This window comes from Clarias gariepinus, chromosome 3 (genome assembly GCF_024256425.1).
Source record: "Clarias gariepinus isolate MV-2021 ecotype Netherlands chromosome 3, CGAR_prim_01v2, whole genome shotgun sequence".
Taxonomy (NCBI): Eukaryota; Metazoa; Chordata; class Actinopteri; order Siluriformes; family Clariidae; genus Clarias; species Clarias gariepinus.
The window spans coordinates 39083887-39111830 of record NC_071102.1 but is presented as its reverse complement, the minus strand read 5'-3'; the positions used below and the strand labels follow the sequence as shown (position 1 = coordinate 39111830).

Below are 27944 nucleotides of genomic sequence, written 5' to 3'. Positions count from 1 at the left end.
ACTAAGCTGGAACACAAAATGTCATTATAATTAATAATTCTTCTCTCTTCTCTGCGAAGCCATAATTTAGCAGCTTCGTGTTTTCCATTAACACCACTCGGAGAGAGAAAAAAGGAAGGGCCACAAGCTCTCTTGAACTTCAGGGAGCTTCACATGAGCTCACTTTAACACTGTTTTCCCATCACATAATATTCAAACATGTCTGGCACATTTCTGGAATATAATAATAATAAAAAAAAATTAATTAATGTCTTTAAGCAGAAAACTATATTTGCCAAAGTCGTTATCGTTTGGCGCTATCAAGTGATCGTTTCGGGCTTTGGTAAGTTTCATCAAAAGGAGTTCTCTGCGGTCCATCCACTCCTTCAGCTCCTCCTCGCCGTGGGCCATGGTACACTTCTCTCCATCGGAGCACGTGCCCTTGAGAAACCTGCAGCCAGAAACATGCGTCCATTAAAACACGCGGGTCAAAAAAAGCAAAACAGCAGCTGCACTTGGATGAAGGTGCTTGAAACTGAACTCACCGGTCACAGACTCTGAAAACTCCTGTAGGGAACCGATACTGCCAGCCGATCTGGTCGTCCTCGGAGTTGAACATGCGGTCCTTGTGCTTTTCCGAGCTGATGTGCTGCTGCCACTGTTTCTCGCTGTTGCAGTTCTTCCCACACAGCCAACAATGGTTGCTAGCCTAGTGAAGCAAAGACAGAAGACCAGCGCTCATCATGTTAACAAGCAATTTTACAAAGGGCCATAAAAAAAAATAATAAAAAAAAAATCTCCTTCCATTTTTGTTCTGTGCTGGGAATTACATTTCCTTTCAATTCTGGTGGACCTTATTCAGTAATAATAGAAAAAGAAATAAATGGGTCAGACAGTCTGGTTTTTGGAGTGGTGTGGTGGAGGGGAATGTTTCTTTACCACTTCCTCTGCATAGTCCGTGGGCATGTGAATCTGCTTTCCATTCTCCTTAGCAACACTGCTTGAGCTCTCGTCACTGCTGCTGAGCTTCTGAGACTGAAGCCAACTCTCATAAAGCTGTTCCATATCTGCAACTGCACACACACAAAATGATGTATACATAAATCATTTATTTACGGAACGCCAGTAAAGTCGTAAATATGACACATTAGATAACTATTTTTTTATACCTGGATTATATGGTTGTGATTAATATTGCTTATTTTGATTGAAAGCTCACATATTTGACTATTTTTCAACACAGGTCTCAGGACTCGGCCAAAGTGTGTGGGGTCAATGCTCCAGCTAAAATACTCCTCAGACGATGCATTACCACAAACTTCCTGTTTTATTTCACTCCTCCCTCTAACATGTTGTCTTAGTGTCTTGTTTAAGCAAAATGGAAAAACATATTCTGCTTGTAGATGCACTTTTAAATTTTTTTTTTTTTTCGTAAGACCCACCGGACTCGGACTAAAATGTTAATTTCGCATAATAGCTGCACTTAATGTTTGCAGACTTTAGCAGACGCCCTTATTTTGAGCGAATTGTAGAAAAGCTTTGAAGCCTTGATCAAAAAACTATTTGAGAACATTTTATGAAATCTATTTTTTTTATCATCAATGCTTAAACAAATAACCATAAATTACACTAAAACTATTCAATTATAACCAAAGAACTGGCGGGGGTTCTGTCTGCACAAAGAGATAAGCCGTAATTAACGCCTCAGCTGATGCAAGATTCAGTGTTTGCTTATTATTATCATCATCATTGTAACAGAACGGATGTTCAAGTCAAAAACAGGATTTTTGACTTTCCAGAATAACAGCACAAACTCCTTTTATTCCTCTATATAATCACCTGTTACACTAATGCACTTATCTAGTGTTTCACTAGTGCTTAAATACCATCAAGGTAAAAACTCCTTTAAATGGTCCAAACATGTGAAAATGGCTTGGAGCGAGGTCAGGACTGTGCGGGCGATGTGGCGAGAACACGAATCCAGCGGATTTCCTTTATTGTGCTAGTAGTGTTGGTGGAATGAGTATGTGTACCGTCAATTTTTAAGCATCAGTCGTTCCACTCGCTGAATGTTGACGGGAATGACTGCGGTGCGGTGCAGCTATTAATTAAAACATGATGTAACATTTGTGGACTTACTATTGTTATCTTTCATATACGTCCATAGCTCTTTCTCCTCCAGGCTGTGGGCAAAAGTGCAGTTTCCGATATACTGACATTTCTTGCCTGCAGCAACATGCAAGCAAATCTGATGACAAAAAAAATATATATATAAGTATGATGAACAGAAACAAAACATGTTGTATTTTGCTTATGGCCGTGACGAAGCTCACCTCAAACTGAGTAGGTGCAGGCTTTCTCATAGGAAGAGGGCGAACTTCTGTCCACTTCTTCCGCTCTACTGAGCTAACCAGAACCACTCGTCTATCTTTGGACCAGCTGGAAATTATAAATGATAACAATAACAATAACTTTTCATCTTAATGAAAACTTTAACCGTTACATAAAGCTGATTGGTATTTAGTGAGGCATCATAATAAAGGAAAACCCTCACGGGTGTCTGGCTTTCGCGCTGCAGTACTTCTTGTTCTTGTCCGCCTCGTTGAGCTGCCCGTGCCTCCAGCACTGCCCACACACAAACTGCAATTTAAGATTAGGAGGCCCAAACTTCTTCAAGGCGGCCTGCAGATCCTAAGAAAACACAAGACGGATAAAAATCCAATGTTGACTACAAAGTTTCGGTAAATACGTATAAATCAGCATGATAACGGTGTTAGAAGTAACTCTGGGCACCTGTTCTCGTAAGCTGTTCTCGATATTCCAAAACTTCTTTGTCTCTTGAACAATAGCTTCATGTGTAATACCTGAAAAGGAGTCAATATGAATGAGCTCGAAACACACCGGTCAGATCTCCTGATCTCTCCTATTGTTACAGTTAAAGCTGTGGGCCCACCTTGCTCACGCTGCATTATCCAGACTTGGAGCTCGACGAAGCTGTGAGCAAAGAAGCAGGTATCCTCTCGCTGACACCCGTAGCGCACCGCATGCCTACACAGATCCAGCTGGCAGGGAGACTGGTACGGGCGGATTTTGGAGTACTTCAGCGTAGGGTTCTTTACCAAATGGACGAGGCACCTGATGGGGAGAGAGATGGTGTTCAGGGGAGGTTACAGCTTCCTTGCAATAAGTCATGACAGATTTCAATCACTTATCAAAACACAACATAACCATAAGAAGAGATGCTTACTTATAATAATCCAACCCATGCGGTTTCACTTGATGAGAGCAGATACCAGGTTTGCTGATTTTTCTGGGTTTGTGATCAAAGCACACCTACAAATCATGGCACACTTATTAGATGTCTTCATAAACTTTTTTTTTTTTTTTTGAGTTTTATTGGAACAGTTCTATCAGCAAGATTTAAACATTAGTTTAAATCTTATATCAAACAAATGAATAAAGCCAAAACAGCTTAGTGTATAACATAAGTGTAAAAAAAAGCTGCTTTAAAATGCGCTTTAGTCCTCATTCTAAGTCAAAACTGCTAAAAAATGACAGAAAGCATAAGCTGCAAGTGCGCCCTCTTGTGGCATACAAGTTAATAGATACATGAGCTACAAAAGAGAAACATTCTGCAAAACAAACATTTTTCAATTAATTTTTTAATCGGTTAAATTAACAAATTTGATTAATGCAACAGCTTTAAAAGGGTTAAAGGTGCACAAGGTTTCAAACAAGCTGATCCCCGTTTTAATAAAACAATAATTCCAACGCTCAAATCAAACATAGACTTGACAAAATGCACATTCTTTTATGTCTCAGAGGGGTTGAGACACAGTTAACAACCAGGTGACTTGGTGATAATACTAAATAACACGCAAGGCAACCTAATTGTGGCAGGTTAGATGCCTGGATGTTTTAATATGATCTTAATAGCCATCATCTGATTTGATAAGATTTTGGTGTTTATAGCACAAAGTGCTGTCGTGTTCTTAAACAAGAACATGTTAACTTGTAACTTTAACCGTGGCTGTAACTCAAAATAAAGGCATTATTAACTAGACATGTTATTTCTTTAACAAATTCTGCATCATTGGCTTTAAGTTCACAGTGATGATGGGTGCTATATCTTCACGAAATGCTTGTGCAAAAAAAAAAAAAAAAAAAAAAAAATTGGCTTTGCAGTGACGCAAACAAGTTTTGAACTGCTCCCGGATGAACACGCAACTTAGCCGGACTCAGTTCGTACGCCGAGGTACGATTGTACATGTGTCCTGCTGCTTCCTGTGATTTACAGGTGACTTTTTTTTTTTAAGCTCAACATAACATTTGGGCATCACTGAGTACTGGAATAGAAATAGAAATGCAGCACATGCTAACCATCTCGTGTATTTTTAGAGTGGAAATGAATAAATAATAATAATAAAAAAAAACAGTGATCTTAATTGATCCTAAAACTGAAAGATTAGTTCCATGCATCTCTCAGCAAATCAGAACATTAAATGAAACCTTGTGTGAATTATTTAGCTACTGATCTGACCTCACAAAAAGAACAAAGTAGAATTTTTTTTTATTGCTTCAGGCTGTGTCCACACAGTTTAAAATTAAAATGATTTGTTTTTGGCAAAGGATTGAGAATCATAAAAGTGCGCCTGCCATTGGTATCGACTTCACAGTTCTACCAGATCAAATCAATTAAGTTGGTACCTTAAAGAGAAACCACATTAAATACAGGAGATCCTTAAAGAGTCCTTAATTGCACGTGTGAAAGCCATTCTGGGTGCCAACAGAGCCACACGAATAATCTCACCTCACAAAGGAACAAAAATATGCCTTGGTGCTCCTGCAGGATTTTGGAAACGGTCAAATTAATCTTTCCTCGGCTCGCACTTGGATCGCACAGCATCTCTCTGGAGATGAAACCTTTGCGCTCCAGGGTCCAGACATCAATTTCTTCTTGGCAGTACGCGAACGTGCAGTGGCCAGGGTACTTACATTCTTCTCCATTAGAAACATCTTTAAATAATTAAGCAAAAAAAAAAAACACACACACAAAACACCACATCAGTACTGCAGACGTAAAATAAGAACATGAAGGAATATAGAAAGTATTAAACAATATAAACACACATTTATATTGTAAAAAGTATTCGCTTGTCTGCCTTCACATGCAAATGAACTTGAGTAACATTTTATTCTTATAGTATATTTTATTCAATATCATATATTTATCCATCATCTTCAGCCAAATTACTAATTGGATTCTATTCACGCTATATGGTCAAAGGTATATGGACACCTGACCATTACAGCCATAAAACCATAGTTTATACTGGACTTCGGAAGTGAAGAATTTCCTTATAGCCACACTCCAAAGACTAGTGCAAAGCCTTCTCAAAAGATTGAAGCGTAGTATAACAGCAGATCTGGAATGCTATGTTCACCAAGGTCAGGCGGCCACAGTCTTGGGCTCTTAAACTGAACACATCATGGGCCAACAGTATTAACCAACGATTAACCAGAATCAATCATTTTAATTGATCGTTCTTTGCTTGATGCAAGCCAATAATTTAAGCCTATTTTAAAACGATTTCTTTTGGCCAGACAATGTAGTAATCAAAATGCGTAACTCACCTTTGCAAATATAATAAAGCCCCATGTACTGATTTTTGGTAGGCCTCGGCCGAATCAATTTCCATGTCTGATTCTCCGCATGTTTGATTCTTCCGATCAATAAGTCCTTTTTACATTTATGCTCCTCCGGATGATAGCTGAACTCGAGCACCCCAACTCCTGCACGTACGAAACCATCATTAGAGACGAAACCCACTACACAATAAAACAAGCATGCAGCTCTACTGTACTGTGGCTGTGTCTTACCGGTTTTCTCAAAGCAAACAGCACAGGCGAGTCTAAACTCATGGGTTTCAGCAAGCGGATTCTTGGAAAGGTCCACCTGCTGTGGCAGCTCCTGGGTATAACCACTGCTTTCTGGCATGCTGAACATTCTCATGGGTGGCAAAGTGGGCAAGGATCTTTCACTGGAGCCCATCTAAATATAACAATGTTTAAAGTACATGCCAATGTCACTGAACAAACGTTATGTTTAATTCCATGACACACACATACACACAAACTCACCATAAAAGAATGCTGGCCAAAGCCTGTTTCCAGAGGAAAAGTTTTTTCTGTTAAAAAATAAGACAATAAAAAAGAAGCCATTTAAGAATTTTACTAATACTATAATATTGTGTAGTTATCTTTTACAATCACAATTTCTCAAATGCAAAAGTCCCGAGCTACACCTTATCTGTTTTCCAAAATGTCAGACCTCCTGGAGGACTTTTTTGTCTCTCATTTTTAGTCCAGTGCCCTAAGCAGTTTTAAAGAAAGGTTTTTTTGTTTCACTGTAACCTATGAATTATTCAAGCACTAAAAAGCATCAAACTTTGGGCACGAACTAGTGACAAACAGGTGCAGATGACGGTGATTAGTATACTGCTGATGCTGAGTGGTTGGAACAGACAAGAGAAAAAATAAGGTCGCTGCTGCGGTTGTTACATAAACAACCAATTTTTACACTGCATCTTTAGGCACTGTTCCAGTACGGCAATTGTTTCTATTTCTTTCATTCAATCTAATCTGAAAAAAAAATTTGGGGTGGCTCAAGACTTTCGCACAGTACTGTAGACGGTGCACAAAAACAAACAAACAAAAAATAAAACAAAGGGAATATCTTATTGAAGAATTTGCCCTTGGCTCCTGGAGGAAAATCTGAGAAAGGAAAGAAAATAAAAGGAAAAAAAAAAACATGTAGATCGTAAGGCCGAACATCTACAGCATATGTTGCAAATAATTCACACAAAATGAAATACAAAATTATGTACATGATTTTTTTACCAATTGGTTTCAGATTTTAGGGACCCTGCATATATTACACACACATACACACCGAAACACCAAACACAGACACACCAAAATAAATAAATAAAATTATTCCACACTGCCATATGGCTGTTTAATTCTGCCGTATCGAGGTCATCAGTGAGATAATACAGAACCACACGTGAGGCAGACTCTGCTCGTGGAATTTTAACACAACAGATGGGACAACAAATGAAATGGGAGCAGATACAAAAGTTTAATTTTTTTTTATGCAATGCAAATAAGGTAGGCTTGTGCAATTTAATGGTATTTATTACTAGTTACCCAAAAGTAAACTGTTAATGTTTAAAAAAAATAAAATATATTTTTAAAAATTGTTTTGTGTAGCCTGTACTTTTAGTATGCTAATTAGGCCCAACTCCACCCTTCCATGGCACTGAGATCATGTGACCTGAGAGCTTATTATGATTTACTTCTGAACAAACAATCATGGTGGACACGGAGCCAACTCGAAATCTGCCAAGAAGAATCATGACTTGTTTGGGTTTTCGATGTCTTGTTTTATTTTGACACCCTGTCACACGACTGTTGCATTTGCATACTAATTAATATTCATTAGCATCTGCCAAAGATGGGTGTGCACACAGGATCAGCCTTGTCTGTGTTCAATTATTTCAATGTTTATACAACACATTGTATTTGCTAAAGTGACTTCATTTGAATATACTTACACATGCAACATAAATTTAAAGAGCCATGTACGTTCTGTGTCAATCTTAAAACTGGAAATTTAAACTGGGTGATTAAATCACAAACTGCAATGTGTTAAAACGCACCAAAAAAAGTGACAAAAGCAATATTACCACAAGTCTAAATTCAATCAATTTATTTAAAATTTCAAGGTCACATTATAAACAGCAGGTGAAATTATAACTAGCTACTGTATAAGAACATAAGATCACCCTTTAAAAGCTTAACACTAAATCTTACGAGACAAAGCAACACACCTGGCTGAGGTTCTGAAAGAGACAAGCTGTCCAACGAATCCAGCTGTGAGGGGAACGAGTCCAGGCCGAAGGAGTAGACAGATGCGTTGGGTTTGTGATAAGGCGCGGGCAGAGTCACGGTGCACGGTGGTGGCATGAGAATTGGGTGGCCCATGAAGGTGTGGGGCGGAAGAGGTGCAGCTATGGGACACGGCGTACCAATAACGCTGGCTAGGGGGAGAGGACCCGTCACTGTAGGAATGCCCTGAAGGGGAGACAGAGTAGATAAAAAAATTTCAGTTTTTCCTTCCTCATCTTCACCATCTCTAACATTCTCCTCCAGACACATTCCTCCTGCACATATAAATCACCTTAATATATGAGCTGTTGCTATAGCAACCGTAATGTAATTAATGAAACTGTTATTCATTTTGCAGTCAGACCAATTGGATTTGAGAATTCCCTCAAGAGAGTTAACAAATGCGATCAAAGCGATTACAGAAACATTGAAGTTTTGTAAGTAGCGAACAGTTTGAGAAGAAATACTGTAGAGCACGTACTGGTACACGCTTATTCGACTGATATTTCTGACTAGCAGGGAACATTTACTTAACCATTGTCTATGGTCATACTGGTATCTTAATTCACTATGGTGTCTGGAGCAAAATTTGAAGTGAATGTGTAAAGCGCAAGGCTGAACGTGTACAGCAAATGAATACAAAATTATGTATATGGTATATAACTAATTTATATACACACACAAGAAAACATACATTTGATATAAAATACATCAAATATATACATAAATCAGATATATACGTATAAAATAAATACATAAATCTAAAGTTGGCATGTCTGTACACTGAAGATATTTGCGAAAAATATTGGTTTTTGGAATTTTTGTTTATTTGTGCACACATCACGTAAAAACTTCTAAAAGAATTTTAATGGGGTTTTCACAGGTCTATTTGGCCAAACTTGAGATAACATATAGGCGTTGTTTCATCGCAAATCGGAAGATATAATACTTTTAAATTTAAGCGAAAAATACCCTTATATTATTAAAAATGAAAAGATAAACAATATTAACCTTGAAAAAAATCATTGCGTTCATTAGGTAGATTTCCATTGCACACTCATAAGTACCTTCTGTTGAATTTTAAGATGAACTAATCTCACAGCTTCATACAACAAACTTTACTGCACGTAACACGTAAAACATTTTAGTTTAAAATTTTATTCTTAAAAACGCACTTATCAGTGTGCAATTAAATTCCATGTGAACAAAGTCACAGGAACATCTAGTATATGCAGACACACACACACGTAAGAAAAGAACTAACGTTACCTATTGTTGCATAAATCAGTAAAGTCTTCTCCAGCACGTCCAAAAGACGTTCAATGTTGTTAAGTTTAGAAACCAGTGGTGGCCCATTCATGTGTGAAATTCATTCCTCATGCTCTCAAGACCACTTTTTTCATTGTTTATTTATTTAAGTCCAGTAATATACCAGTGTCATCAGTTAGTTCTATCCCATAGATTTGACAACCTGGTCAATCAGTAAATTCAGGTCATCAGCTGACTTAATTTTTTTTTGTACTACAGCAGACCAAATGGAATGTCCTTAGGTGTTTTCTTTGCTTGATGCAGCCCAATAAATTTCCACAACCTCTAGAAACTCCTTTTAATGTTGTGGTTTAAAAAATGAAAAACGTCTCACTACATCACTTAGTCACAGTAGAGTAGTGTATATCCAAGAGTTGTTGCAAAGATTTTAACAAAACGCTGCTATTGCTTAGTTCCTCAAGCCGTGGTTAGTACCTTTTTCTCCTTCCACGTCCCAAAAATATTCTGGTATGTAACTTAGAGACTATAAATTCCAATGGCTTGAATAAGTGTGTGAAAGTTTATGTGCATGGCATCTTACATCCTGCTTTGTGCCTTTTATAAGGATAAATTGCCTACTGCAGATACATGAATTAATATAAATCATTACATTTTTAAATAGTATTACCTACATATCTCTTACTATCGCTGATCCCAGATAGTGTAAAAATGTTTCATCATCCACAGTCTAATGCATTCAAGTATTTCTAGTCTACAATTTTGATTTTAGGTCCAAAATCTTTGGTACAACTGGAAGATTTAGAAATAAGTTACATTTTGGTCTATTGATCATAAGTCCAAAATCTTTCAAGAGATCCGAAGAAACTGTACTAGACCCAAACAAAACAATACTTAACCTAGTTAAGTATATTACAGGTTAATAGGTAACTGTTAGGTTGATTAGGTTTCATTCAGAGTTAACACTTTTTTTTTTTGCAAACATTTACCATGGAAAGGTTAGCTGGAGCCGCTTTATCCAGCAATTCATCTAGATCATCTCCCAAGATTTCTCCATCCAAGTCCAGTTGTGTGTAAGAATCACTGGGCTTCGATCCATTCACTGAGGGCATTACCAGAGGAACGGGTTCAGGATTTGGCAGTTCAGCGGAGGTTACTTTGGGTGTTGCCTGGACAGGTCTTTGCTGAGGCTCCACTTCAGTTTTCTGACTTCCGGGAGGACAAACTGGTATGTTCACTGGCAACAAAGTGCCAACAATCTGAGTGAACTGGCACTCATCTGAGAAACAGAGGGACAAAGGAGAAATTATTCCTTGGCTTCAGGGAAGTGAAAATAAAAGTTTTCAGGCTCAAAAGTAAGTCCAATGTAACAGGTCTTACCATGTTCAATTTCTTCCACCGAAGCAGAGCTGTCAAACTGTCAAAACAAAACAAAACAATAAATAGTATCTTGGGTCCGTTCTTCGTTCATTGCTAACTCAGTTAGCTGGATTTGATTGTTGTGGATTTGTCCTGATCTTGGATTGTTTCGTTCTTCGATGCGCTTCTCGCATTTGCTGTCATAGCAACATATCCGTAAGCTTGAACCTGCTCGGGAGCAGGCTTATCTCATGTAAACAGGATTTAGGCTGCGCTCCTGCCGGGTTATGATTGGTTAAAAAACACGACTGACGCGGACTGACTCACGTGGGAAAAGAAAAGTATCTTGCATATATATATAAAACAATCGCTATCAAATATTACATTCGAACATAAATTCATAGGTTTATTATTATGAAATATGATATTACTATTATAATAAACTCTAGGCACGAGACAGCCGTCAAGAACATTAATACAAATTTTTGTATAATGTTCATTTTGTAACATTTATTTTTCCGGGGTTTGTCATGAATTTGCAAATAAATATTTATATATAATAAAAAAAAAATTTTTTATAATGATAAATTGGACGAAACAAATTTTATTATAAAATAAACAATATAAAAGTATACATGTTGTATTTGAAAAAAATATTATTTATATTTTTTCATATACAACATATTTATTATTTTTTTCAGTGCATAACACGTGTTACAAAAAAAATTGAGCCGCTCTTTTTCCATTTCGTCAACCAATCAAAGGGGTTGTGATCAGTGTTTCTACTGTCGATGCATATCGCCTTTTAAACCAACGCACGAACGCGCAATAATCCTAGACAACTCAATCCAGCTATACTAATCATCAACAACAGGTTTGCTCGAAGAACCAACTTAGCCGGATCGGAATTAGCACGATGATCTCATCTTAGATGTGTCAGTTCATCTCGGATGTGTCAAGCGACGTACAAAGAACGGACCCCAGGTATACGATTCTGTGTTTACACAACTTGAACAAGAGGATATTGCAGTAAATCAAACCTTTTCATTTGTTGCTCCTGATCCACTAGATCCGGTTAGAACATTTAAGGCAGGCTGTGGAACAAAAAATAAATAAATAAACAAAAATAATAATGATCACTCCATGTTTTAGACTGAGACTCATTCACTAACAGTAAAATGTCAAAGCTCCTCGCATAAAAAATAATCCTAAGTGATCATGGTTTCTTGTAGTGATGGAGGTCCTCAACATGTTCAGCTAATTCATATTAAATCATGAGATAAACGATTCACATGAGTTTGGTGCGCTTTGTAGCAGAGTGGTAGATGATACCTGTAAGTAACAGTAGGTACATAGTGTTATTTAATATCTAATGTGTGTGTTATCAAAGTGATGTCAAATGACCAAGAACGATCAATCATTTAAATTTTGGATTAATTCAGCGAGCCCTTACAAACAGTTTGGGAATGTAGGAAAGGGGCATTTAACAGGTTTTTTTGTTACAACGTACTAAACACTGTATAACGCGCAGTGCCTTTTTGTGGATGTGAATGTTATGCACTGTATGAAAATGTTCAAATTATACAAACAGGTTATTTCGCTTAAGTAATCCAATTGGTAGGGAGGCGGTCCACTAGTGGTGATAGACACTAATAGCAACATATAGTGGCAAAAAATAAGTATTTGCCCCTTCCTTTCTTTTTATTATTTTATTTTTGCATATTTTTCACACTTAAATAATTAAGACCATTAAACTAATTTATATAATCACAAAAAAGATAACCTGAATAAGTACAAAACACAGTTGTTAAATGATTCTTTCATTTAATATGGGGGAAAAAAGGTGGGTCCAAACCTACGTGGCTCTATGTAAAAAAAAAAAAAAACGACCCAAAAACACACCAGTGTGTCCAACTCTTAATGGCTTAAATAAAACTAAATCAAGGATGTGAGTTGTGGAGTGGCCTAGTTAAAGTCCGGACTTTCATCCCATTGAGATGACCTTAAAGGGGTCATCCAGTCCCATTTTTCATTAAATGTTAATATGATTCTTTAGGGTCCTAAAGAAAAGTTTGTAATATACTTTAATTAAAAATTCTTAATGGTTGTGTAAAAAAAAAAAACACTACTTTTACGTGGTAAAAACTAGCTCTGTTCTCAGAAACCTATTTCAGTACATGCTCCTTTAAATGCTTATGATCTCTGCTGAGCCCGCCCCCCAGTTCTGTGGGGCGTGTCTTCACAACACACGTGGGGTATAGCCACGGGAGTGTAGTCCAGTGCGGGCAATGCTTTGTGGGTAATGCAGTCCAAACTGGAAAACGCTGGAATATAGAGTCTGAGCCTGTTTTCTTAAGTAGTTTTCGGTTCGATTTAAGTACGAAACCCACCCGGAAGTTTGTAATATCGCCTGACAACGCAGAAATTAAAAGAATGGACATGCATCGACTCGTTTGTCTCTCTCATCACTGCATGGGCATAAATTAACAGGCTGTTACGCTGCCGCGAGCAACGACAAAAAAAAGCGGAGAATCCAACACAGGGTAAGTAGCGTACTGAGAGAGATACAGACGCAATGTGTTTACTGATGTGTTAACATGACTTAATCATTGACAGACATCGTTATAAACCATCTAGCGTTACAAAGGTAAGCATAATATAATTTTCCGACTACGTACACAGTTTGCAACTAGACAATCACCTTAATGCATTGTTTATTATAAACGTGCGATTAGGAATTATATAGAGACGGATGTACATAGAGAAGAAGCCATAACCATGTTCTATGAGAATGCAAGTTAACTTACACTCCGCATTCATCGTGATTATTAGAAAAGGCGATCTGCAAAGATTCATAGAAAAAGAAATTACATTCATCGAGCCTGGTGAAGATGAAGCAGGAACACGAAGTGTTAGTACAGATCCATTTTTCAGTAAACACTTCGTAGCAAAACCTGCTTTATATTGACCCGCATTTATAAAGCAGTCTGGTGAAAAATGATTAGCGCAAACATGAACGCATTTAGGACGTTAGCTTCAAAAACAAAATTCAGCCACTTCGTCCTCAGCGGCTCAGATGTCGGTAGTAAATGACGACTGCTGTGTTCGCTATTACACCCAACAACTGTACACCACACTCGCTTAGGCGACATTTTGCTTCAGCGTTGAAAAACAATGGCTGACAGCTTCTTCTCACTTTTGCTAAAACACCAGCGTCAATCAATTATAGTAGGAGCGGCTTCTGTCGGTGTGACGTCACATCGACAGGCATTTGAGATTGGCCTGATTTCAGAAGGAGCATCTTATTTTAATGAATGAAAAGAAAAATCACTGGGCGGCTCTTTATCATTGTAAAGTGGTTGTGTACGCAGTCTCCTAACACACATTTCAGTCCAAACAGCTTGAAAAAGTGCATGTAGGACCGTATGACCCCTTTAAACAGGCCGTTCATTTTCGAAAAACCTCTAATGTGGCTGAGTTGAAACAATTCTGCAAAGAAGAGCGGGCCAAAATTCCTTAGAATTCATTGCCAGTTATCGAGAACGTTTGAAGTTGTTTCCGCCAAGGATGACACAACCAGTTAAAGAGAAATTACTTTTTTACACAGGGCCAGGGAGGTTTGGACAGCTTTTTCCCTTAATAAATTAAATTATCATTTGTCTGTGCGTAATAATAAAATGAGTTCGATGATCTCGATTATGCAAGTGTGACAATCACGGTGTGACATCCGCCTGCCAAAACTCACTCTCAACCAGTCACTGAAGCACTTTCAGCAAAACAACACACCTGATAATGGTATGTCATCTTAAAAAAAACGAGCTGTCTACTAAGTACTGCTTCTATAATACGTCTTCATTTTAAATAATTTTAAAAATATGAAATGATTCTGAATTGAAGACCGATTCATCAATTCACTCAACAGAATCAACCAAGAAAAGTTTAATTAAATTGCTAAACCGCAGGGTACGTCACATTACTGCTAATAATAGATGACTCGATATGGACCATACCTTGCCTCTCACGTAGGCTTTACGAATTTTCAATCCCAATATTTTGGCAAGTTGTTGCGTCAGTTCAATCACTTTGGGATCCTGTAAATTACAATACAGCATACATTATATATTTTGATATATAAGTTTGCCTGATGATAAAAAAAAAAAAAAACATACATTTTTAGATGCAAAGTAATGTCAAACAGGCTGACCTGAGGCACTGCCATGGAGCACTTAGCAATGACATCATAGGCCTCCTGGTGTCTCCCGAGCTCTTTCAGACATCGGGCTTTCCTGTACTGCGCTCTGTAGTTGTTCTCGTTCAGCTGGAGAGCTTGCTCACAGTCCTCTAACGCTTGGTCATGAAGACCCTGCAACACAAGCAACAAAAGCTGCGCTGAATCAAGGTGATTTCTAACTCACGTTGAATTTATTTATATGTTGCATTAATTTGTCTGTTAAACATTTATGATCTTGATCAGCTGCTCTGAACACACACACACACCGACAGAAACGGTACACAGATGTATGCACTTACGATGTGTAAGTAGGCTGCTGCGCGATTAGCATACAGCCGCTCTCTCGTTTTACAGGGTATGTTGATGTCTTCTGATTCTGCATATTCGGAGACGCCTAAAGCCTCGGTGTAGTGTTCCACAGATCGGGCCCAATCGCCTTCACAGAAGACATCATTGCCCTCGCCAAACAGGTTCCTCACCAGGTCCTGAAGAAACAACTGTAAAGACACAGATTTGTTGTTACTCCGATATGCCTACTTTAGTGAATAAATGCAGTATGCGTGAAGTAATGGGACAGGAGGCTACAAACCTCGTACTCTTCTTGAGAGCCATTAAACGGCAGTGTAGACCTAAAAGAGGACAGATATGGATGGATTACTAAAGTACTTCGATTAGAAAGAAAAAAATAAGATGAAAAATTTATATTAAACGATAACATTATGAGGTTTTGATACTTCTTCTGTACAAGCTCTATACTAAACGAAATACCAAATGCAAGACGTTATTAACATGTTGCAGGAATCCTTCTTTTTATAATTCTTTTTTATTTATTATCTAAAAAAACAAAACCAAGTTTTAAAAAAAATTATTTACTAATGTTTGGCCACCGATCTGATTGAAACCGTTACCATGTAATGTCCCACCAATCAAAATTTTTGATAGTTAAAAATTAAGAGGTTTATCTTTGTTGCACACACATCTGTTGGCTTCAAACTGAAATAATAATAATAATGACATCATTAATAATAATAACAATAATAACAATAATATCACTGATTACATTAAGCTGATCAGATTATTTGTATTTTTAACCTTTTAAATCCTTCAACGACGGGTACTTTAGCTTGTTCAGTATATATCGTGACAGATATCTTTAGAACAGATGTCCTAGATCCTTCTGACTGCAAGTGGGTCATTTTAAAATTCGCTCACAGCACAAATTTCTGATGCTCCTTCTCTTTTCCTATATGTAGACTCGCAGTGCGTCATGTGAAGAGTATGTAAAGCCCAAACGTACGTTTGAGATCATTGGTCACAGCGGATAAAGGGGAAAGAGCAGCGCTCGGTCTTACATTATACTCACTTTTGCATTTTTTTTAATTAGTCTTTAAAGTTCAAGCGCAAATATATACTCAGCAAAAAAAAGAAACGTCCCTTTTTCAGGACTGTGTATTTCAACAATAATGTTGTAAAAATCCAAATAACTTTACAGATCTTTATTGTAAAGGGTTTTCCATGCATGTTCAATTAACCATAATCAATTAATTAACATGCTCCTGTGGAATGGTCGTTAAGACCTTAACAGCTTACAGAAAGTAGGCATTTAAGGTCACAGTTGTAAAAACCCAGGACACTATTCTCTACAAGGACACTAATTGCACAGACCAAACCTCTTCTTGTACCGTCATAAAAATTCTAAATATAAACAAACAAAATACAGCTTTTTTTTCTCAGAGGTAAACGGAAAAGTAGAGTTGTTCAGCTGTTTATCAGCAGTGTCACTATGCAGATGTTACACCCCGTGTAACCGAAAATCAGCCTACTTCACGACGAAACGCTGGGCTTAAATACAACACAAACCAACTGGGAAAACCAAACGCAGCTGTGACACATTAGGGAGGAAAAAGTTATATCTCGTGGCGGGTTTAAATATATATATAGCCCAGCGTTTCGTCGTAAAGTAGGCTGTTACAGTCAGTTTCTTTGTGGCTTGCGCTAATTAATTTCGCCCTCTGTGAATGTTCTTGGCTACGAGTTCGCCTTATGCCTAATTGTGTTGTTTGCACATCAACTGGACTCTTAACTGTTTCGGCTTGATTGCCTGTGTTTTTGGTTTAAATACAAATCTGTGAGTGTTACAGTTTTCACTCTCAGTACCAAACATCACTTTATACAACACAAGTGTAAGTACTCGGATGTGAAAAAGGGGATGAAATGTACTTTGGCCCGTACACACACTCACTAACGTGTTAACCATCTCTTCATTTCTCAGAATCGCAGCAACCAAGTTTCTCGCGGACTCGTTCATTCCTCCTTAAGATGGCGCTGTGTTTCGATGACGTCATGTTTCATTCAATATATATATATATATATATATATATATACACACACACACACACACACACACACACACACACACATTTGATATATATAAAATATATGTCCGCTGTGACAACCCCTTAACAACAACAAAAAAAAAAAACAACAACAACAGTATAAGGACCTACTACTCGTTTTCTTTCTTCTCTTCAGATTGGAGCGGATTCATCTTGACTAGAAGCTCCAATTTTTACGAAATTTTGGATTTCTAAAAAAAGCCAGATTGTTTGACTGAACAAATTTGAAACAAATAATCTAGGAATATACTGTTGCTTTCAGTAGAAAAAAAAAAGAGATAAGATGATATAAAATAAATAAATAAAAGGGAAGGGTGTAGTGACCAGGTCAATCAGGGTCTTATGCAAGATGACTTCATACTGTTGCAAGATCCGTTCAGAACAAACCCCATCATTCTATGCCCAGACGAGTTGTTAACTGCCTACTTGAGTTGACTAAAGGAATTATTAATAATGTTTTAATAGCTAAACCTTACTTTTAAAATATATATATATACTTTTGTTTCATACATTTTAATCCTAAAACTATATTTCTGTTTATATCCGACACACTATGTTTATACATCAACGCAGCATGTCGTCAGTCGACTGCACAAGATGTTTAGGAGAGCAATATAAGTGATTGGCTTTAAGCTGGACAAAATTCTGTCCATCATGTCTAACACAAGTCACCTTCGGTATGGAGCTTTTGTCAAGCAGAAGAGCATGTTAAGTGACAGACTTATACAACAGAGCTGCTCTACTGACTGACTCCTTTGTTCTCAGGGCCATACGCTACTTTAACACCCCTTTACGGTTCATGGGGATCTGATTGGGATTCTGGGTCGTCATTGTCCCCCAATCACTACTCATCCTCAGTTGTGGCAGCAATTTAAGGAAGGCCCTTTTTTATTTCAACATGACTAAGCCCCAGTGCACAAAGCAAGGACTATTAAGACATTGTTTGATGAGTTTGGTGGGGAAGAACCTGACCGGCCTGAACACAGAGTCCTGACCTCAACCCCATTAATCACCTTTGGGATGAAATGGAACGGAATCGGGTTCAATAAAGTACTAAATAAGGTACTGAAACCGGTGCCAGGATGATATCAGTACCATAACCAGCATGTACTAAAACTGAATCAGTACACAGATTACGGTGCCCCCTAAATACCTGAGTGAGTGAAATAAATTTGAAAAATTGTATTGGTGTTAAATTACTGTAGTTGGGTTAGGTAGAATTTAAATTTTTGTTTTATATTCACTTACATTTATAAAAGTAATATATTCTTTAAGAGTCTTTGTTAAAGAATATAGAATCTTCGTTCGCATGTAATTTAATTGCACACTAATAAGCACTTTAAAAAAAAAAAACGCCATCTGTTGATTTTGAAAAGAACTAAGTGTACGGGCATGTTATTCACAAGTTCTGACGCGCATCTTTCTTGTTACACATGGTTAATCACGACTCAAAGTCTGTTGAATTTTTTGTCTCTTGTTTTATTTTTTAACATCAAAGTTCAACAGTTCTTGTAGTTTTCTTGCATAAATCCACTGTGGTTGACAACTCGTTTGCTGTATGATGTAGATTACGGTCTTAAATCATCGCTACAACAACCTATTTGCTGTATCCTTTTGATTAAAGTATTACGGTGGATTACGGTTACAACAACCTATTTGCTGTATCTTTTAGCTTACGGTCAAAAGCTTGTGTTTTCCACAACTTCTGCATATTAATAACAATGCAGCTACACAACTATGGAATGATGTCACAGAACAACTCATAAAATGATGTCACAGTGCAACTTACGATTATCATACTAAAGGCTTAACTAATAAACTTAACGTATAATGCTTAACTAATAAAATAGAAATAAACACAACAACAAATTTATAAAAATGAATCATGGGCCTTTTCAGAGATCAGTTTTTTTTTTTATGATGGAGCGTTTCCCATTTTAATTTCAAAGTAAAATTTGGCGGTAAACAAACATATTGGATGCCAACTGCCGGAAAAACGGGGGAATAAACTGTGTTGCATTACCACCACCTTCTGGGCTTCATCACCCTTCTTTTGGTTTTACGGCGGTTGGCATCCAGTAAGTTGCGTTACAAGAGCGTTTTCCATTTTAATTTCAGAGAAGCACATCATCTCTTCCCGTAGGCCGTCTGCGATGAAACAAAGCCTACGTGTTACCTCAAGCTCAGTCAAATACACCAGTGAGAACCCCATTAAAATTATTTGAGTAGTTTTCATATGATGCATGCACAAACAAAAATCCCAGAAAACCATCTTGATGTGTTCTATGACTCATCTCACGCCCCCTCAAATTATCCTTTTGCAGATATCTTAAAATGTACAGACACGCCCACTTTCCAGTTTTATTACATCTATAGAGCTTTTTTCTTTTTATATGTTCTCTATGTTTATACACCGACTTCCCCCCTGTGTGAGTGTGTTGATGTGATGGACCAGGTTGGTTGGATGGATGGATGGATGTATATAGAGGGACTGACTCACTGGATGAACTGCAGCCCCTTCTCTATACTCTGCCAGCGGCTGCTTCGGTCCTGACACACTCCTGACATGTTCTCACGCGCTCTAAGACTTCAAAGCCTGTAAGACAATAAAATGTAACAATTACACGACGTCATACACGTCTTTATTGTCTGCAGTAAAACCTTTTTTCGGAACACTTCCTGGTGCATCCTCTTCAGTCAGGCGGGTAATCACATTAGCAGCGTCATTAGCATTAGCACTTTCACACTTTCCTGTAACGTCTCTGCGTCAAAGGTGCGATTATTGTTCATTGGCGGGAAAATAATATACGTTTTAAACAGCCGTTAGACAACTCAACGAATTTATTTCTAACGTCCCAACTGTTTGTGCCAGCCACGAACACCGGGTCTGACCATGCTAATGCTAATCACAATGCTAACGCTAACGTGATGCCACCTGGAGTTTCTCACTAGAGCCGAAATCACTAGACTTAATCACGAGTGATGATCTTAGTCATCTTACACACACATACATACATATCGCGTTATTTGTCCTGACTGTTTATTTCTTTTAATGACCCAGAAATGACACAAGCATAATCATGATCATCGTATCCATGCTGTTTTAACATGTGCTTTTATTTAGCTGAGTATTTAACCTAACCCTTGCTTTAAATACAACTAGAAGAAAGCATGTGCTAGGATTGATGTAATAATCCAACCTTAAAGCTCCTGCAGTTGTGCATCAGTAAGGCTTTTAAACGCTTTGTTATTGTGGTCAGCTGACTCACCTTTAGTGAAGCGGCTCAACATAGGAAAAAACAAATCAATACGCAAACAACACCAAAAACGCGTTATAAACTGATGTAAATAACTTTGTAACGTTTCACCAGTCTTTCCTCCGGAATCAAACAACGTGTTGCAACGTGTTAGTCCTCAGCTTTAATCTGACTTACTTTACAGTTTGAACTGCGACATCTGCTGGTCGCAGCCAATAGCAAAATAGCAAAGGAGGAAACTTGAGGAAGAGTCGACTCTTTGAATCGATTCTTTTAAGTGAACGATTCTTGAAAAGGTGATGATTCACGTTTAAAGGGGCAGTACGCGATTTAAATGTAATAAACCGTATTTATTTGTTTTTATAAACATTCAGTAAAAAATTTCTCACGTTTTGTGTGTGGACAGCAAAAGTGTAGTGTTTGTAAACACTCCCTGGCTCTGTAAACAGTAAATAAACAAAACCATGTGACATAATGTCTTCTTCTTCTTTTTCTTTTTTTTTTTTTTTTTACAGCAGTTGGCATCCACAGTGTTACATTACCGCCACCTACTGGTCTTAATTTCTCCTGCATCATCAACACTCACTTGGTGAGAGCAGTAATATGGTGGTAAAGAAACTTATTGGATGCCAACTGCTGTAAAAAAAAAAAAAAAGGGAACTGTGTTTTATTACCACCACCCTCTGGGCTTCATCACCCTTCTTTTAGTTTTATGCCGGTTGGCATCCAATAAGGTGCATTATCACCACCTTCTGATCTTGATCTCTCTTCTTCTTGTTTTACAGCGACACTTACTTAGTGAATGTAGGTGTTAAATGCGCAGAGCAGAATCTGGCGGTAATGCAACTTACAGTTTTTCTCCATTGGTTTGGCTCATTTCTTAAAAAAGAAATTACATTTTCAAAACAACATGGACAAACCTCCAAACCACTTGGCAATTGTTCACAACAGAATTGAATTTCTCATTCATTTCATCAAATTGCAAATGTCTAAGTACATCTTTGCAAATGATTAAGTACAGATAGGCTACATTTAGCACAATTTCCAAGTGAATAGATCTTGTTGATCTAAACTGATTGTTAATTCTCAGTCTAATGGTTGTTCTCTTCAAAATGTGTCAGCATCATTTCATTGTATAAGTCATTACATGCACAATAGTCTGTTCAATTGTCAAAATTAGTCAAGACAAATTCAAATTCAAATTTTATTTGTCACATACACAAACATACACAGTACGAAATGTAGTGAAATGCTTATACGACTGCCATTGACCCTAAAAGAGAATTAAAGTTTACAAATAAGAAATAAATATGAATAAAAGAAATACCATAGAAATGAAATAGAAAAATTAAATTAAACTAGGAAAAAATAGAGCTAAAAATGAAAATAGAAATGTGCTAGGAAAAATAGAACTAAAAATAAAAATAGAAATATGATGTGCATAAAAATAGAAATATACTGTACAAATTAAAATATACTGTACTGGGTAGAACCAAAGTGTCTTTGTGCAGAGGTTATTAAAGTGTCAAAGTGTCTTTTTGCACTGGTCCAGGATGTAGACGTAAACATGTAGTGTAGTTGTGAAGGTAAGTGTGCAAAGTTATTAAAGTGTCTTTGTGCAATGGTCCAGGATGTAAATGTACAACATGTAGTGTAGATATGAAGGAAGGTGAGCGTGTAATTGTCCATAGTGTTCATGGATGTAAAAAGATTGATAGATTTGATCAATTATGAAAAGATTGTGTTAGTTCTGCATAGTGGTGTGGTTGTGGTTGAGAGACCTTATCGCCTGCGGGAAGAAGCTCCTCCTCAGTCTCTCTGTGTTGGCTTTCAGGGAGCGGAGTCACTTCCCAGACCGCAACAGAGCTATTAGGGTGGCTGAGGTCCTTCACGATCTTCCTGGCTTTGATCCAGCACCGCTTGCTGTAGATCGAGTGCAGGTCAGGGAGCTCGATGCGGATGATGCGCTCAGCTGATCGCACCACCCTCTATAGAGCTCGTCTGTCCTGCATGGTGCTGTTACCGAACCAGGTCGTGATATTTCCCGTCAGGATGCTCTCTATGGTGCAGGAGTAGAAATTCCTGAGCACCTTGGAGGGCAGTCTAAAGTCTCTCAAGCGTCTGAGGTGGTAGAGACGCTGCCGGGCCTTTTTTACCACGGTGTTGATGTGACAGAACCATGCCAGGTCCTGCGTGATGTGAACACCGAGGTATCTGAAGCTGTCCACTCTCTCCACTGGGCTCCTGTTGATGACGGGGCTCTGGTAGTTCCTCACCTGCTTTGTACTGAAGTCCACTATCAGCTCCTTTGTCTTACTGACGTTCAGGAGGAGATTGTTTCTCTGGCACCAGTTCTCCAGATTTTCAACCTCCTCCAGGTAGGCCGTCTCATCGTTGTTCGTGATCAGGCCCACCACAACAGTGTCGTCAGCAAACTTCATGATGGTGGTGGAGCTGGTAGTGGCCACGCAGTCGTGGGTGTACAGAGAGTACAGCAGGGGGCTCAGAACACAACCCTGGGGTGCTCCAGTGCTGAGAGTGAGGGAGGCTGAGAGATGTCCGCCCATCCTTACTGCCTGTGGTCTGCCAGTCAGAAAATTGGAGATCCACTGACACATTGATGAGCTGAGTCCCAGGTGCTCCAGCTTGGTGGTAAGTGTGGAGGGAATTATGGTATTAAATGCAGACCATAATACCATGAATACCATACAATAGGTGAATCCTTGAAACATTTGATTACAATTTATTATAGCAAATGACAGTCAGGTGAAACTAGAACTTGACTAATCAAGGAGTTTCACACATCTCAGATGACCAATCAAACAGTATGTTTAGTTACCTGACAGGTGCTGCCCATGACTGTGAATGCTACCAAACATGTATGTAAAGAGCTTGACCATGCAGGACCAGTACTATTTCTGAACATGGAGGCACCTGGCCAAGTAAATGAACAAGGGCAGCTGCCTGCTCGAGGAAGAGGAGGAGTTAAGGTGCGTGGTGGTGGAATAGGTGGAAGAGGCTGTGGTGCACGAAGACACTGTGCTGTCCTGGGTGAAATTCGGGCCACAGTTATCGACCATGTCATCAACCATGGTACAGAACTATTCTATTGAACTATTCAGTGTTGGTGTGGGTGTAGGCCTAGAGTACTGTAATATCTTCATGTGATGTTATATGATACTACAAAAATGACAAAGAAAAAAAAATGGAGAAAATACTGTGAATAGTATTCCATTCACTGTGCAGTGCATCACACTTTTAGTACCATAAAACAGCAGTACAATTACATTGGTAACTCATTTTGTAACAAATTTACAGTGTTGACCTTTGACTTGTGTGTCTAGGATTGGACGACAGCCTCAAGTGGGTGGCAGACGAAAACTTCAAAATGAACAACAAGAACGAGAAATATGCAACATGGTCATTGCAAATAATGCCATCACACTGAGACAGATTCGTAATGCAATCCTTCTAGACAATGTAATGTTCCAAAATATAAACTCTATCAGCATCTCCACAATAGACCGGGTATTGAAGAAACATCAGATGACCATGAAACAGATTTACAGGGTACCATTTGAGAGAAACTCTGACAGAGTGAAAGAGCTGCGGTACCAGTATGTGCATGTATGTCAACTACTGGTTGTCTATCATTGTAACACTATTACAGTAAGTCATGGTTACCACTTTTTTTGTTTTGTTTTGCTTTATCCTTTTTACCAGCTCAGCAAGCAGAATCCAGCTTTGTGTGACTAGAGCATTTTGCCTAGAAATTGTCTTCAGTTTTTCACTCCCTCTTTTTACAGTACTTTAGATCCTCCCTGCAGTATCTGTCTCTACTTGACTGATTAGATTTATTTTTATTCCATTGTAGAGAATAATGGCATTAAAAGGCAACAAAACCCCTCACATCCTAGTGTTCGTTGATGAAGCTGGCTTCAACCTGGCCAAAGGTCGAAGGCGTGGCCGTAACATCATTGGCCACCGAGCCACTGTGGATGTCCCAGGCCAGCGAGGAGCAAATATAACAATGTGTGCCGCTATATCAGAAAGAGGTGTGGCCACACACATTCCCAGTTTAGGGCCCTACAATACACAAAAGCTCCTCAATTTTTTGGACCACCTTTATACTGATCTGATCCTGGAAAATGAGAGAGGTGAAGAAGGACCTCAGCTACCACATTATGTCATTGTGTGGGATAATGTGAACTTCCACCGTGGCTTACGCATTAGAACCTGGTTCACCACCCATCCCAGGATGCTAATGGAGTTTCTTCCACCTTACTCTCCTTCCCTAAATCCAATTGAGGAGTTTTTTTCAGCTTGGAGGTGGAGGGTGTATGAGCATCAGGCTCAAGACCAGAGGGCCCTGCTGCATGCAATGGATGCTGCATGTGAGGACATCACAGGGGATCAATGTAGGGGATGGTTGAGACATTCACGCCGTTTCTTCCCTCGCTGCATCGCAAGAGAAAATATCCGTTGCGATGTGGATGAGAATTTATGGCCTAACAGAGAGCAGCGCGTCGATGGCCAGGAGGATGAGGATGGTGGCCAGGAAAGAGGGGGGTGACAATGGCGACCACTGAAAATATTACTGTACTATAGTTCTGAAACTTTATTTACAGTATGGTAGGCTAGAGTTTTTTTTGTTTTTTTGTTTTTTGTTTGTGTTTATAACTGTTCACATTTACAGAATCCTGTATACGTTTTCTTTTCACAGTATGTTCTCTAATGTTAACATTTCTTTGTACGAATAAAAATGTTTACAGTTTCCTTGAGTATGAGTGGTTTATTGGAGGCTGCTTTTACTGTAAAATCTTTTAGTTTTATTCATAGTTGTATTCTGTTGCTAGACCTGTGCCTCAGTGACAAAACGTCTAAGCATTTTGACTTGCAGTACTTAAACAATGCCAAAGGTGTAATGCATTTGGGGGTATTTATATGAGAAGGATATTTAGTTTTGACACATGGATAAACTGTTTTGGGAGAGATATGAGCTTTTGCAGGGGATCCATGGTGTTGTGCTAAACCATCCAGGTTATTTTGACAAAAGCACTAAATGAATGCACATGTGCCAAGGCAATTGAGAAGGATCTGTGCTATTTTGACTGTACTGACCTTTTTATATGGGAAAGGAATCTGCTTTTAAGGCATGGATGAAGATTTTGGGGAAAGATATTTGATTTTGCTAGTGAGCTATAATGTTGAGCAGAACTGTAAGACTGTTTGGCCAAATGACCTTATGGTTTTGAGAATGTCATCTCGGTTTCAAGAAATGAGCCAAACCAATCGAGAAAAACTGTGATAACAGAGGGGACTATGATCAGAGGAAACCTAAGTTTAAAATAAAAATGTTTAAATGTAATATTTTTCTCCTGGTCCTTATTTGAAATGGGTCATAAAAATATTAATAGCTATCAATATCGACCGATATGAAACACTGATATCGTGATACAGTTTTAGCCATATCGCCCAGCCCTGATTGACACATGAGTGAATTGTTTCGGGGAAAGGTATGAGCTGTTGCAGGTGCACCATGGTGTTGTGCCGAACCATCCACATTATTTTGGCAAAAGCACCAAGAGTGTTAAGAATGTCTGGTCTGTTTCAAGAAATAAGCCAAAGCAATTGAAAAGAAAGAAAGAAATCTAGTTTTGATGCATGAGTGAACTGTTTTTGGAAAGATATGAGCTTTTGCAAGTGAGATATAGTGTTGTGCTAAACTGTAACACTGTTTTGCAAAATGATCTTAGAATTTTGAGAATGTAATTTCTGTTTCAAGAAATGAGCCAAACCAATGGAGAAAAACTGTAACGCCACACTTTCGAAACAGACGAGACAAACAGATTTTTAACTTCATGCAGCAAGAATAAACATACATTGATCTGTTCGTTTATCTTTGAGGGTTTAGTTTTCACAGTCTGCTCCTTTTCCTGTCTATACATGATAAACTATCGTGTTGATTGGTTTGTTGAGTATATGCCCACCCTGGGGCAAAAAGCACTACAGTAGATTACTTGTGTATTCACTACTGGTATTTGTAAGATATTTGTAAAAGTTGTATATAGTATTTTTGTTTCATTATAAACAATATTGTTAATATTATTTGCTACTTAGTTGATTTATATTAAGTGTTTTAGTAAAAATAATAACAATTATAAAAAAAATAAGAATCTATCACTTATTGCAGACTGATTTGCTTGATTGCACGGCTTCATGTTTTGCCTTAACTTTGCTCACGTGAAACTATGGAAAGAAATTTTGATATATCAAATGTTTTGTAATCTAGTGACATAGCAAGGCAGGTTAATATAAGCATCATAGACACCTAATTTTATGAAGATATAACACATTATTATATCTTCATGTTACAATTTTTTATCTTTCCTCATTTTTATTTTCTTTTTTTAAACTGTGACCCTAAGGGCTTTTTTTGACTACAACTCCCGACACCAACACTCCAGCTCACCTGAGTACTAACACACCTGAGACTAATTACAAGACACAGATATAAGAGACTTGCGTACTTCCAGTCTTATGCGACGTAAACGCTCTCTGTGATTTGTTCCAGTGTCATTACCAAGCCTTTTGATCTTTACATGCCCTTTTGGATTTTGACCCTGTTTGTTTCTACGTTTTAGAGTTTAGCCTGTTCCGGTTTATTCCCGTTGTACTTCGCCCAACCCTTGCCTGTTTATTGGACTTTCGATTTGGATTATTCTTTCTGCCTTTGACTGTCGTGTTTCTTAAACGGTGTATTAATGAACATCTCAACTGCAGAGTTTTGGTTCTAACAGCTTTGATCTTTCCTTCTTGTTTTTGTTTGTTTGTTTATTCATTTGTTTATTTATTTATTCCACAAAACAAATCAGAACATTATCACATCCCAGTTAAGAGTCAAGACTTAACAATGTCCCCTTAGGGGTGTGTACACTGGTTATAAATTATCCTTTACGATTTAACACTAAATTATGCCTGCGAATCTGTATGGGATGGTATACTGTATATTCACGGTATCGATGTACGGTCTGTGGTTTATTTGGTAGCACTTCGCAGTTAGGCTTCATGAGTTGATGTCCATGTTGTACGTCTGAGTGAAAGACCTTCCCGGTCAGTCCCCTGTCTCTCTCATAAATTATAAACCGGTTAATAACGAGGTAAGTTAACCCACACAGACACAGAAAAAATGCAACTTGCAGTTTAGTGATAGAAAATGTTTTTTTCCCCCCAATCGTGTTCAGTGGCGATTACTGATACTGACCTGTGTGTGAGTCCAGTCCAATGAGAAGCACAGTTTCTGTTCTCTCTGCTGGAAGAAACCATGACAGACAGGAAGAAGGAGAAGATGGCGTTCCTTTTATCCACTGACTGACTGTGTCTCAAATAATTCACCCTGTCTCATTAGTCTGATCTGTAAGATTTCTCCCCATAGATTTCACTTTGTAAAATATGGAACAAATAGCCTTCCGTATTTTAAAAACGGAACTTTTAGTTTCCAATTAC

General features: G+C 38.1%; 1 protein-coding gene across 1 annotated transcript; it reads right to left on the bottom strand.

Moving 5' to 3' along the window:
* Positions 1 to 132: 132 nt before the first annotated feature.
* Positions 133 to 20625, bottom strand: zc3h7a (zinc finger CCCH-type containing 7A). The gene is made up of 23 exons (XM_053492814.1): positions 20451 to 20625; positions 19682 to 19777; positions 15375 to 15414; positions 15085 to 15282; positions 14759 to 14917; positions 14565 to 14645; positions 11595 to 11648; positions 10576 to 10612; positions 10185 to 10474; positions 7872 to 8115; positions 6121 to 6167; positions 5860 to 6031; positions 5614 to 5772; positions 4790 to 4995; positions 3227 to 3312; positions 2933 to 3114; positions 2773 to 2843; positions 2534 to 2670; positions 2313 to 2418; positions 2119 to 2227; positions 919 to 1052; positions 525 to 688; positions 133 to 430 (listed from the first exon to the last, which is right to left on the bottom strand). Exons 2-23 carry the CDS (start codon positions 19747 to 19749, stop codon positions 241 to 243), a joined length of 2934 nt encoding a protein of 977 aa, XP_053348789.1. The 5' UTR covers positions 19750 to 19777; positions 20451 to 20625; the 3' UTR covers positions 133 to 240.
* Between the last annotated feature and the right edge of the window lie 7319 nt (positions 20626 to 27944).